This window comes from Bufo bufo, chromosome 10 (assembly GCF_905171765.1).
Source record: "Bufo bufo chromosome 10, aBufBuf1.1, whole genome shotgun sequence".
NCBI classification, from domain to species: Eukaryota; Metazoa; Chordata; class Amphibia; order Anura; family Bufonidae; genus Bufo; species Bufo bufo.
This window is the reverse complement of record NC_053398.1, coordinates 147,932,712-147,946,686: the sequence shown is the minus strand read 5'-3', so window position 1 is coordinate 147,946,686 and position 13,975 is coordinate 147,932,712. Positions and strand designations below refer to the sequence as shown.

General features: G+C 48.3%; 1 protein-coding gene across 2 annotated transcripts; it reads right to left on the bottom strand.

Moving 5' to 3' along the window:
• EMC8 (ER membrane protein complex subunit 8) lies at window positions 1-13,870 on the bottom strand. Of its 2 annotated transcripts, none has more exons than XM_040409525.1 (6): window positions 13,668-13,870; window positions 9,798-10,010; window positions 4,358-4,434; window positions 4,051-4,120; window positions 1,319-1,413; window positions 1-1,039 (listed from the first exon to the last, which is right to left on the bottom strand). In XM_040409525.1, the coding sequence occupies exons 2-6, from the start codon at window positions 10,005-10,007 to the stop codon at window positions 880-882; spliced, it is 612 nt and encodes a 203-aa protein (XP_040265459.1). In that variant the 5' UTR covers window positions 10,008-10,010; window positions 13,668-13,870; the 3' UTR covers window positions 1-879. The 2 variants fall into 2 exon arrangements, with proteins under 2 accessions (XP_040265459.1, XP_040265460.1); XM_040409526.1 differs by having other exon boundaries at window positions 9,798-10,007.
• Window positions 13,871-13,975: the final 105 nt, after the last annotated feature.

The following is a 13,975-nucleotide window of genomic DNA, read 5'->3' as shown; positions in this document are numbered from 1 at the left end:
AGAATTCTATTTTTTTTTATTATTTTCATGAAACAAACACCGGAACAAAAAAATTAAAATATATTCTGTGTCTCTTCAAAATACCGTGCAAAGTCCTGGACCGCAAGGAGAAGGCGAGAAACGGGGAAGTGAGCATAAGACGTTGCGGGGGGGCTCCGGACGACGAAGCCGGGTTCACACAGAGTGCAGCGTGTCAAACGCACATGAGCATTTGTCGCGTGTGAAAACTGCGTGGCAAAAAAAACGCATCACAAAACCACGGCGATTCACAGCGCCGTGGGCATGGTTTCGCCAGATGGTGCACTACTGCTACGCGGGAACCCAGGGTGGCAGACTGCGAACAAGATATAAAAGATATAGTAGTGGTGAAGAGGAGGGAACAGCTCTTCTATTCACTGACAGGCAGCAGGGATGGAACCGTAATCACATTATAAAAAGGTTATCTCTAGTCTCTGTCCCAGCACCAAAAATAAAAAAAAACTAAGTAATTGTGCGTCCGCGTTTGAGACGGCAGGGGTCGGCATTGGTCTGTGACTCAGGTTAAATTTTGGGTACATTTCTGTAGAGTTTCGGTCGATAAAATGTCTCATTATTAATTCTCTATGAAAATCATCTGAAAAACAACACAAAGCGGGAGATTCTCCGTATAAATCATCTCCACGCCGTTCTAGAAAACACAGAGCGCTCTGTAGACGTGGACGGGCATCACCCGGGGGGACACTCCCTCAACAGGTCCCGTCTGGATGTACGAGGGGCCCCCATAAAAATGTGGTCTGTTCACAGATAGACATCTGCCCGGCAGTAGAAATGGCTGTCATTGACTCCTTCTACATTCGGCGGTCATCTTGCATAGTGCGGGCTGGCGGCGGCCCCCTGACCTTAGCATAGATGAATGATGGACTTGTTGATCTCAGGATTGGCCCAGTCGTTACGCAAGTCGTCTAGGTGGCTGTCAAAATCCACGAGGGTTTCGTACGAGCGGCCGTCCATGAGAGACGCCGTGATCCTCTGAGCCTCTGGCCAGTCTTCAAAGACATCTCTGGAGGGGAACATGAGAAGCCCTCAGTGCCCGGACCCCAAAACCACAACACCCCCATCCTTACATGTATCCATTTCTGGGAAAGCTGGGTGGTGGACAATATGGCTCCCAGGAAAGTTGTCACCCAGCTTTCTCAGACTACGGAGAGGAGAGATTGCTTAGGTGTGTAGCAATATATTCCAGACCCCAAGAAAGCTGGGTGACTGTGGGAGCTGTAACAGCAACTATATGGGATTTTACCCAGCTTTCCAGGATGCGGACGTCTGTACGGGTACTCACTCGTGAGGGTCTTTGGCTTTCCATCTATTATCATGGGACTCGTACACGTGGATGGAAGGGATTATACAGTCCATGGAGAATTTAGAGTTGTCCACCTGAGGACACAGAGCAGAAGACGCAGCGTTACGGCCAGAACATAACGGACACCCATCTCTGACTGATAACTGCTGCCACCGGGGGCGCTGCTCAGAACTGGACCCGGCTCCCAGAATCTTACCTAAACCATGTATTTCAGCTGTTGCTGGGGAGTCCCACTTTACAACTGACAGGCTGATCCCCCTCCATATAACACTCCACACAATGACAGGATAAATACTCCATATAATACTCCACCCACGCAATGACAGGAGGACACCCCCTTCATATAATGTTCCACCCCCCTCATGCAGACAGGCTGGTCCCCCTCCATAAAATACTCCACCCCTGCACTAACAGGCTGATCCACCCAGATAATGCTCCACCCGCCACATTGACAGGATGATCCCCCTCCATATAATACTCCACCCCCCACATTGACAGGATGATCCCCCTCCATATAATACTCCACCCCCCACATTGACAGGATGATCCCCCTCCATATAATACTCCACTACCCACACCAATAGGATGATCCCCCTCCATATAATACTCCACCCCTGCACTAACAGGCTGATCCACCCAGAAAATGCTCCATCCGCCACATTGACAGGATGATGCCCCTCCATATAATACTTCACCCCCCACACTGACAGGATGATCCCCCTCCATATAATACTCCACCCCCACAATGACAAGATGATCCCCCTCCGTATAATACTTCACCCCTCCCACTGATAGTCTGATCCCCCTCCATATAATACTCCACCCCCCACACTGATAGGATGATCCCCCTCCATATAATACTCCACCCCCCACACTGATAGGATGATCCCCCTCCATATAATACTTCACCCCCCACACTGACAGGATGATCCCCCTCCATATAATACTCCACCCCCCACACTGATAGGATGATCCCCCTCCATATAATACTCCACCCCCCACACTGATAGGATGATCCCCCTCCATATAATACTTCACCCCCCACACTGACAGGATGATCCCCCTCCATATAATACTCCACCCCCACAATGACAAGATGATCCCCCTCCGTATAATACTTCACCCCTCCCACTGATAGTCTGATCCCCCTCCATATAATACTCCACCCCCCACACTGATAGGATGATCCCCCTCCATATAATACTCCACCCCCCACACTGACAGGATGATCCCCCTCCATATAATACTCCACCCCCACAATGACAAGATGATCCCCCTCCGTATAATACTTCACCCCTCCCACTGATAGTCTGATCCCCCTCCATATAATACACCACCCCCCACACTGATAGGATGATCCCCCTCCATATAATACTTCACCCCCCACACTGATAGGATGATCCCCCTCCATATAATACTCCACCCCCCACACTGATAGGATGATCCCCCTCCATATAATACTTCACCCCCCACACTGATAGGATGATCCCCCTCCATATAGAGTGGATATAAAAAGTCTACACGCCCCTGTTAAAGTATGAGACCAACTAGAGCAGCTTTAGATCAGAGGCCCTTTACATGACGGCCGGTGTATGCCGACTGCTATCTAACAGGATTCTGAATGTGATTGCTTCATTCTGGACACAGCCACATCCCCAGTTATAAGAGGGTGTGCACACCTATGCAACCACATTATTTTAGTGCTTTGTTTTCTTCCCTCCACCTAAAAGATTTCTGTTTGTTTTTCCGTTGAGTTGTACAGTTTATAGGTCACATTAAAGGTGGGAAAAGTTCTGATTAGTTCTGATTTATCTTTGTCTCATTTTTTTTTACAACACAGAAACCTGAGATTTTAACAGGGGCGTGTAGACTTTTTATATCCACTGTATATATAGAGGACACATACAGGGGTGTGTAGACTTTGTATATCCACTGTATATATAGAGGACACATACAGGGGCGTGTAGACTTTGTATATCCACTGTATATATAGAGGACACATACAGGGGCGTGTAGACTTTTTATATCCACTGTGTATATAGAGGACACATACAGGGGCGTGTAGACTTTTTATATCCACTGTATATATAGAGGACACATACAGGGGCGTGAAGACTTTTTATATCCACTGTATATATAGAGGACACATACAGGGGCGTGTAGACTTTTTATATCCACTGTATATATAGAGGACACATACAGGGGCGTGTAGACTTTTTATATCCACTGTATATATAGAGGACACATACAGGGGCGTGTAGACTTTTTCTATCCACTGTATATATAGAGGACACATACAGGGGCGTGTAGACTTTTTATATCCACTGTGTATATAGAGGACACATACAGGGGCGTGTAGACTTTTTATATCCACTGTATATATAGAGGACACATACAGGGGCGTGTAGACTTTTTATATCCACTGTGTATATAGAGGACACATACAGGGGCGTGTAGACTTTTTATATCCACTGTATATATAGAGGACACATACAGGGGTGTGTAGACTTTTTATATCCACTGTGTATATAGAGGACACATACAGGGGCGTGTAGACTTTTTATATCCACTGTGTATATAGAGGACACATACAGGGGCGTGTAGACTTTTTATATCCACTGTAATACTCCACCACCCCACCATGTAATACTCCATCCCCCACACTCCATCATTATGACCTGCCCCCTGGAGGATATCATGGATTTCTGTACCATTATTAAAGCTGCGTCACTGTAGCCCTCTGCGATCCGGGAGGCGATTCTCTCAGCGACCGTGTTAAGACTGAAAAACAAATAAAAATACATAAAGAACGGAGGTTTTCATTCGGATTGTCCAGGTTCCATCCGATACACAAATCCTGTCTATACTGGATGCACAAGACACGGTTTACAGCTGCGGGGCGGTCACAGGAATGGATTGCTCTGCACCGCCATGTAATCGGACGTGGTTGTCGCGCAGCAGTCACATGACCTCAGCCTGCGTGAATCTGCGGTGTGAAGAATAGGGCGCAGCACTGACCTGTTGTCTTTGAGCCGCTCGTTCCCCTGGTAGTAGCCGGCGATCACGTAACTGTTCTCTTTACACCACGTGTCAATCTGAGAAGACAGAACAGCAGGTGTCAGGTGCGGCACAGGGACACCCCGGAGCCCCGCAGCACTCATCGGATCACAGCCGCAGGACTTACCGAGGACTTGCTGCCATCGCACCGTTTTAGGGGTTGAGCAGAAAACATATTCTGGGGCGGTTTTATTTACTCTCAATGACGTTCACAATGCATCCAGCGACACCGATCCTGTTCCCTCCACTCGCCCGGCTGCAGCGGTGACATCACATCCACGCGCATGACCACTGCAGCGGCACACGAAGCCCAGCGGAGAGAAGAGGAGGTGGCGCTGGATGTACTCACTAAGCACTGCTGCATCTGAAGTCCATTCCCCGGCGGGGTCCTGATAACAGACACGGATTCTTTTCAGTTCATGTAGCTTTAAAAACCGTAACTTTTTTTTGAGTTAACTATTTTTGCATCGTTTATCGGTGACGTGCTGGGAGTTATTCTTTTACCGTTTTTCTTATAGTATTTTTTGTTTTTAGGTCTTGTTAATAGACCGGCACACTATATCCGGTAGCAAGTAGAGAGACAATAAGTGTTGTAAAATAAGTGATATTTATCCTAATTACAGTTAAAAGTGTGGAAAATAGGGATATCTAAGTAAATGGGGAAAAGGTTAAAATTAAGAAAAAAAAAATACAGTTAAAAGGTTAAAGTCAAAATAGAAGTAAAAATAAAAATTAAAATAAATTTGCAAAGTCCACTTGCACAAAAAGAAGTTGGTTTGGCCCACACGTGGTACCAGTAAGTGTCCTTGTGAGGGATCTCTCTGTTACTGGTGACACAGTCGCTGTATATCCACAGTGTAGTAACAACACAATATGTTCTGCTGGGTGGTTCTTTGTTGGGTATTTAAATACTGCAGATATTGTATATTAGTTGTATGGCGTCAAATCAAATTCACAAGTATCGCAGAGTAGAAAACTTGTCCACAAGTCCTACCATCAAAGACCTATCCAGGAGACCCCTAGTTAATTGTGAAAACGCCATTCATTAAAGGGGTTGTCCGGGTTCAGAGCTGAACCTGGACATACCCTTATTTTTCACCCAGGCAGCCCCCCTGAGGCTAGCATCGGAGTATCTCATGCTCTGATGCGCTCCCTTGCCCTACGCTACATCGCGCAGGGCACGGGCTCTTTTGTTTATCATAACACACTGCCGGGCGGAAGCTTCCGCCCGGCAGTGTGTTTGGTGACGTCACCGGCTTTGATTGGCGGGCTTTAGCGCTGCCCTAGCTGTTTTACTGGCCCATCAGTGCCGGTGAGGTCACATGGAGAGCCCGGTACGTCACCGGAACTCCTAAAAATGCCTCTGCCCTGCACGATTTAGCGCAGAGCAAAGGAGAGTATCGGAGCATGAACTGCTCCAATGCTCAAGCCGGGGGGGCTGCCGGGGTGAAAATGGAGGCTTGTCCCTGTTCAGCTCTTAACCTGGACAACCCCTTTAATAGACATTAATCCTATGAGGGCCTCTTTACATATAGTATATCCTTAAACTTGATACATATTTGTATCGTTTTCCCCAAATACCCTGCCCTTTCATATAGTCCACTTATACAGCTCATTTGTATAGTCCTCCCCAAATATACCCCCGTGTTACACATCTATACAGTCTACATATAAATATACTTTCTATTTTTATACATTTTTTGTTTCCATTTTACATATATATTTGATGCATTTTTATGTTTTTTTTATTGTTTTTTTCTCAATTAATGTATTGAAAGATAAGAGACACATCATGGGCCTCTCAGCGATGACATGCAGGATAAGCTCGACCACGGACAACAAGGGACATACTCATCCCGATTGTATCGATGAACCCAGCTGCGCCCGATGAGAAATAATCACCCTTTAATTTGGAGGAAGTGGATAAAAAGGGCGTTACAACCAGTGGCGGGTCACCACTGAGGATGGGGTCAGATGAGACCCCGAAACGCGTCTGGTGATTCAACGTTACCCGCCTGTTCAGACATTAAAGGATAACATATCAACTGCTTTGGAAGCCAGTGCTCCAGACAAAAAAAAATGACCAGGAGCCATTGGCCCTTAAATGAAAAAATTTAGGAGCCAAATTACATTTTTTAGTCGCCAAATTTAAAATGCATATAATTTAAAAAAAAGGACTTTGAGAAGATGAGACGCAGGTGCACTACATATAGGAGAAAACAGCACCACATGCCTCTCACATCCAGGGACATCTTCTGGGGGACAAGGTGACTAAAAATGGCGAATTGCGTGGTTTAGAGGTTTTTTTTCTGTTACAGCCTTTACCGAGCGGAAATATTTTTAAATATTCTAATAGCTCACACTTTTTGGGACGTGGCGATATGTAATATGTTTATTCTTTATTGTTTGTAAATTTTATATGTAAAACTGGGCAGGGGGCCATTTAAACTTTTAGTATATTGGTGTTTTTTTTGTTTGTTTTTTTTAAACTTTTTATTTAATAACCATTTCTTCCCTTAGGGACTAGAACCTGGATCGTGTCATCCCTTGTGCTATTCACCCTGATAGAGCTCTATCAGGGTGAATAGGACCTCACACATCTCCCTGCTGCCCTGGGCTCTGTGCACACAGCAGCAGGGAGCTGAACATGGCAGCCAGGGCTTCAGAAGCGTCCTGGCTGCCATGGTAACGATCTGAGCCCCAGCAGTGTAATCTGCCACTGCCACCAATGAAGGGGATGGGACCCTGTGGCCACCATATAACAATGGGGGGGGGGGGGGGGGACAACGACGATTTGTGGCCAGTGATAATGGGGGGGGGGGGGGGAAGAGGCTTTGGGGGGGGCGCATTGCACCACCAATCAATGTTTAAAGAGGACCTTTCGTGGGTCCAAAGAATATGAACTTAGTAGCAGGCTGCATAGAGCGGCGCCCAGGGATCTAAGTGCACTTACTATTATTCCTGGGCGCCGCTCCGTTCGTCCGCTGTGGCCCCCGGTATTTTCAGCATTCAGAGGAAGGAGGAGGAGACGCCAGTGTCTGTCCTTCTCCCTGACAGCAGCGCTGTCCAATCACAGCGCAGAGCTCAGAGCCAGGGAGGTTTTTTTTCTCCCTGGCTCTGAGTTCTGAGCTGTGATTGGACAGCGCTGCTGTTATGGAGACGGAGACACACTGGCGTCTCCTCCTCCTTCCTCTGAATGCTGAAAATACCGGGGGCCACAGCGGACGAACGGAGCGGCGCCCAGGAATAATAGTAAGTGCACTTAGATCCCTGGGCGCCGCTCTATGCAGCCTGCTACTAAGTTCATATTCTTTGGCCCCACGAAAGGTCCTACAATTGTCTGCAGCGGTATCACAGACCCAGCACCCGGCCTCAATAACAGGGCATGCGATCTGGGGCACCTGAGGGGTTAATGGCCGCGGATTGCATGCCCTGTTATTGAGGCCGGGTGCTGGGTCTGTGATACCGCTGCAGACACTTATGTTTTACATTCATTGGTGGCGCAGTGGCGACAGCTCCTCCCCTCCTCCTCCCTGCTCTCTCCCCATTGGTGGTAGTGGCAGCCGCGTCACAGTGGCGAGGGAGGGACTCCTTCCTTCTCCACTGTGCCAGGTGCTAGTGAAGAGAACTTAGGCTGCACAGGATCGCGGCGGTACAGTCGCAAATGGCGACAAGACTAAAAAGTCTTGTCGCCATCTGCAAATTTTAAGGCGCATTGGCGACCGTTTTGGTCGCCATCTGGAGCCCTGGAAGCGCTTCCATTAAACTATACCAGCCCCAACCTCCCCGGTATATACAGCCACGTGGGACTCTACACCACGTGGGACGCCGGGTACATACAACAAAATATCACGTGAGACGCCGAACCTGCCGTGAACGCTGAGAGAGGAGGACGCACGGAGAACAGGAGTGAACTCACGGGAAGACTCTATTGCCGGCAGCACATTTTCTCCTTGTGGGACGCCACGGGAGGAATATAAACGGCACTTTCCGGCTGCTTCACTTAGATCATTTATTAGTTGATGTAGCGGCTGCATTGTTTAATGAAACAGAGAGCTGTACTATAAAAATCTGACAATTATTGGCTGAAAAGTTTTCTACTCTGCGATACTTGTGAATTTGATTTGGCGCCATATAACTAATATACAATATCTGCAGTATTTAAATACCCAACAAAGAACCACCCAGCAGAACATATTGTGTTGTTACTACACTGTGGATATACAGCGACTGTGTCACCAGTAACAGAGAGATCCCTAACAAGGAACTTCTTTTTGTGCAAGCGGATTTAGCCAATTTTTTTAATTTAAATTTTTACTTCTATTTTGACTTTGTTACCTTTTAACTGTATATTTTTTTTTCTTAATTTTAACCTTTTCCCCATTTACTTAGATATCCCTATTTTCCATACTTTTAACTGTAATTGAGATAATAAATATCACTTATTTTACAACACTTATTGTCTCTCTACTTGCTACCGGATATAGTGTGCCGGTCTATTAACAAAACCTATTCCTACATACATCAGCCAGACCTTGAGCACGTAGACGGGTGAGCACCTATACATTCTAGAAGTCTATTTTTTTATCTTTATTCCTGGGGGGGGGGGGGGGAATTTTCTGTTTTTCCCAATTTTATAAACATTTAAATTGTGCCCTTTTTCTGATCTGGGGACAAACAAAATACGGGGGAGGGGCGGGGCTAGAAGCTGGAGGTGTGGCTAGCAGTGACGTTCTTTATTTCTATTTTTTTTTTTATTTCCCACACGTGCATTTAGCATTACATTGTTTCGTTTTTATTGCAGATTTCTCCTATAATTGGGGATAACATATTGAGCCCAGTTACAGGGGGGAATACAGCCCCCTGATATGTACTGCAGAGCCGACCGGTGTCCCCCAAGACCCAGCGGCTCCTGTAGTTACCTGGGACCCGATCATCAAGTGATCACTTGGGTCGAAACAGGAAGCGGCACTGACCGCTGCTTGACCTGGACCCAGCAATGGGGAATCAGGGACAGTAATAAAGCGCCTCTGCCTTCTCTATGGGGAGCCATGGCCTCCTGCACTTTTAGCATGCAGCTGCCATCTCTGCAAGGACATTCAGGAATGTCCTTGGATAGATAAACGTGGACTGTCCGGGACAGCGGAAACATTCACATGGGTGACAGCCTCACCAGAGCACGGATCACGCGCAGACGCATCAATCAAATAAACCTCAATGGGCTTTCCCAATGCATTCTTCGCATACGCACACATTTTATAGAATTAAAATTAGCTCTGTATCAGAATACTCCACTCGTGTGAAGGCAGCGGTGTTCACGTATCACCAGACGCCCTGGTGACTGCGCCATTATTAATAACTGCCGTGTCTGACCACAGCAGAGCGTCACATCCCCTCTTACCAGCGTCAGCGCCACCTCTAACACCGGTGACAGGGCAATTGTGCCATGGAACAGCGGGATGCAGTCCACAAATAGGACCGGCTGCTGCGAAGCCTCTTTACGCTTCTGCTTCTCGGCCACCAGGATGCCGTTCACGGAGCAGGCTGGGTGCTTGGCGCCATGCAGCATCATCTTGCAGTACGCTTGTGTCGTCAACTTAAAGACAGGCATCTTCTGTGCAGGAAGAAGGGAAGACAGTTATTATGGGTCGGAAGATAACGGGGATCATTCTTTACCACCTCACAATTATAATGGTCCACGCCCCCTTCCATATTTATTATATGTGATGAAACACATTAGATCAAATGAAGGAATGTTTGTTCCCGATAATTGGCAGCACAATTCTGCAGTGTGAATCTGCCATAAGGCTGCTATTTATCAAAAATACTGGTAAGCAGGGGGTACCAATGGTGATAGATAATCAGTTCTCGCCTCTACTTTTACTATACACAGCGATAAGCAGGGTGTTCCAGTAATGATAATCAGTTCTCACCTCTCCTGTCCTTATACTATACACAGCGATAAGCAGGGTGTTCCAGTGATGATAGATAATCAGTTATCACCTCTCCTGTGCTCTCTCCTTTCCTTATACTATACACAGTGATAAGCAGGGTGTTTTAGTGATGATAGATGATCAGTTCTCACCTCTCCTGTCCTTATACTATACACAGTGATAAGCAGGGTGTTCTAGTGATGATAGATTATCAGTTCTCACCTCTCCTGTCCTTATACTATACACAGTGATAAGCAGGGTGTTCCAGTGATGATAGATAATCAGTTCTCACCTCTCCTGTGTTCTCTCCTTTCCTTATACTATACACAGTGATAAGCAGGGTGTTTTAGTGATGATAGATGATCAGTTCTCACCTCTCCTGTCCTTATACTATACACAGTGATAAGCAGGGTGTTCCAGTGATGATAATCAGTTCTCACCTCTCCTGTGTTCTCTCCTGTCCTTATACTATACACAGCGATAAGCAGGGTGTTCCAGTGATGATAGATAATCAGTTCTCACCTCTCCTGTGTTCTCCCTGTCCTTATACTATACACAGTGATAAGCAGGGTGTTCTAGTGATGATAGATAATCAGTTCTCACCTCTCCTGTGTTCTCTCCTTTCCTTATACTATACACAGTGATAAGCAGGGTGTTCTAGTGATGATAGATGATCAGTTCTCACCTCTCCTGTCCATATACTATACACAGTGATAAGCAGGGTGTTCTAGTGATGATGGCCCCCAGATGAAGGTTTTGCCGAAATGCGTGTTGGGGTGTGCGGCTCTCCTGAGGTGATTACTTATTATGGGTAGGTAACGACCATCTTGGCTCATGTACTGTTTACCATAGAGGGAGGGGTTTATGTATAGGACATGATTGACGCATGTCTTAGCATTTGCTATTGACTCACTGTAACATTAGTGAATTCATTATTTGCCATATATTGGACAATTTAATAATTACTATTCATACCCACCCTCTATTGTGACTGCATTTTTATATTGTCCCTCAGGTGGTAGCGCACCTTATACTGATGTTATTCATCTCTTTTTATCATGTTATGTATATTTATTCAATAAAGATTATTATATTTTTTGAGCTAGAGAGACTCAGGTTGTTCTGTTTATATGGAGTCGGCTCGTTGTTGAGGGGTTTTGATGTGTTCTATCCTTATTTTGTTTTTTTTCTGTTTTGTAACCTTTATCTAATAACTATTACTGGGAATAGGTAACTTTTCACAGGAGCCTGCAGCATCTGCTGTGGATTCATACTTACCTGCTCCCAGTCGCTCTGGTCCTGCGTGCTGGCTCCCGTATGTCCATCTTCCACTCTATGGCTTGGTTAATTTGTCCCTGGCATGGACAAGATCACCTGCTCTGCTGCAGCCAATGACTGGCTTCATCGGTGATGTGTCTCTTGTGAACACCAGTCATTGGCTGCAGTGGAGCACATGATCATGCCCATGTCGGGGAGGAAATAAGCAAGCTGTGAACTGGAATATAGATTCATGGAGCCGGTGTGCAGGAGCGGACCTGCGGATAGAGGTCTTCCCCTAGCGGAGGCTTTGTCTCCTGTGAAGAATTATTTATTCCCAGACAACCCTTTATGGCAGCGCTGAATACAGCAGCCGCACTTCTTACAGGTTCCTTCATTCCCATTTAGACTTGCACATGAGTCTCTGCATCTCCAGGACAGACATGCACAGCTTTTCTAATGTCTTCTGAGGACAAATTCCTAATGTCTTATTATCATACTAAATATGAAGTGTAGAACAGTATTTTCCAGTTATTAAATATTAACCTACAGAAAATTAGAAGGTTTCAGGAATTCAGAAATTGTATTCCAATAAATATAGTTTAAAGTGGTTTTTCCAAATTTTCATACTGATCACCTGTCGTCAGAACAGGTCATCAGTATCTGATCGATGGGGGTCCGACACCCGGCCCCCCCGCCGATCAGCAGTTTTGAGAAGGCAGCGGCCCTCCTGTGAGCACCACGGCCTTCTCCGCACTTACAAGCACCGCACATTGTATAGCAGATGTATCGCGCTCAGTTCCATTCACTTCTATGGGGCTGAGCTGCTCCTGGGTCATGTGACCGATGAACGTGACGTCACCCGCCTAGGAATGGCTGTGTGACGGCCACAGCAATACCGCGAGCTCTAGTGCCTTCTCAAACAGCTGATCAGCGGGGGTCCTAGATGTCAGACCCCCACCGATCAGATAGTGATAGCCTATCCAGAGGATATGTCATTGGTCAAAAATATCTCGGAGGCAGCATGTTTGTGTGTGTGGGGGGGGGGGGGGACAGATGCAGGTGCAGAGGCCGCAGGGAGGGGGGGGGGGCAGACGCAGGTGCAGAGGCCGCAGGGGGGGGACAGACGCAGGTGCGAAGGCCACAGGGGGGGGGAAGACGCAGGCGCGGAGGCAGCACGGTGGGGAAAGACGCAGGCGCGGAGGCAGCACAGGGGGGACAGACGCAGGCGCGGAGGCAGAGGGACAGACTCAGAGGCAGCTCGGGGGGGGACAGACGCAGGTGCGGAGGCAGCTCGGGGGGGGAAAGATGCAGGCGCGGAGGCAGCTCGGGGGGGGGACGACAGACGTAGGCGCGGAGGCAGCTTGGGGGGGGACAGACGCAGGCGCGGAGGCAGCTCGGGGGGGGGGGACAGACGTAGGCGCAGAGGCAGCTCGGGGGGGGGGGGGGGACAGACGTAGGCGCGGAGGCAGCTCGGGGGGGGGCAGATGCAGGCGCGGAGGCAGCTCGGGGGGGGGGACAGACGTAGGCGCGGAGGCAGCTCAGGGGGGGGGGACAGACGCAGGCGCGGAGGCAGCTCAGGGGGGGGGGACAGACGCAGGCGCGGAGGCAGCTCAGGGGGGGGACAGACGTAGGCGCGGAGGCAGCTCAGGGGGGGGGACAGACGCAGGCGCGGAGGCAGCTCGGGGGGGGACAGACGCAGGCGCGGAGGCAGCTCGGGGGGGGACAGACGCAGGCGCAGAGGCAGCTCGGGGGGGGACAGACGCAGGCGCAGAGGCAGCTCGGGGGGGGGGGGACAGACGCAGGCACGGAGGCAGCTCGGTAGGGGGGGGGACAGACGCAGGCGCGGAGGCAGTTCGGGGGGGGCGCAGACATATCTGGTTATTTCTAATGGACCCTGATTTATAAATATTGGGGGCCTCTTTAAGAATTAACCCTTTATCCATCCAGAAAACAATCATTCGGTATAAATTGATAGAACAATGAATCTCCGGTCATGCTGTGCTGGGGAGGGGGCGTTCAGTGACAGGTAGCAAAGATCTTATCACACCGGTCCTCCCCTCAGTGTCCCAGTCCCTCACCTCCTGGTTGCTCCCGGTGCTTTCTGCCAGGGAATGAACCGTCTGTCACCGCGAGCAGTCTTACACACAGCCGTAAAGCGTCGTACACGCAGCACAGGCGTAAAGCAAGCTCAGGTCACATGGTACGGAGCAGACCACCGGCGGCCATTTTTACTGAGGGCACATCATGTTTTCACAGTATACTAGTTCGCTGGTGTAGCTTTGTCTCTAGGACCGTCACTTCTCAGTGATATCCGAGGAAAGCTCCACTCGTGTCCGCACTCCAGGCGACATCAGCTAAGGGCGGGGCTACAGCGATCTCTATCTAC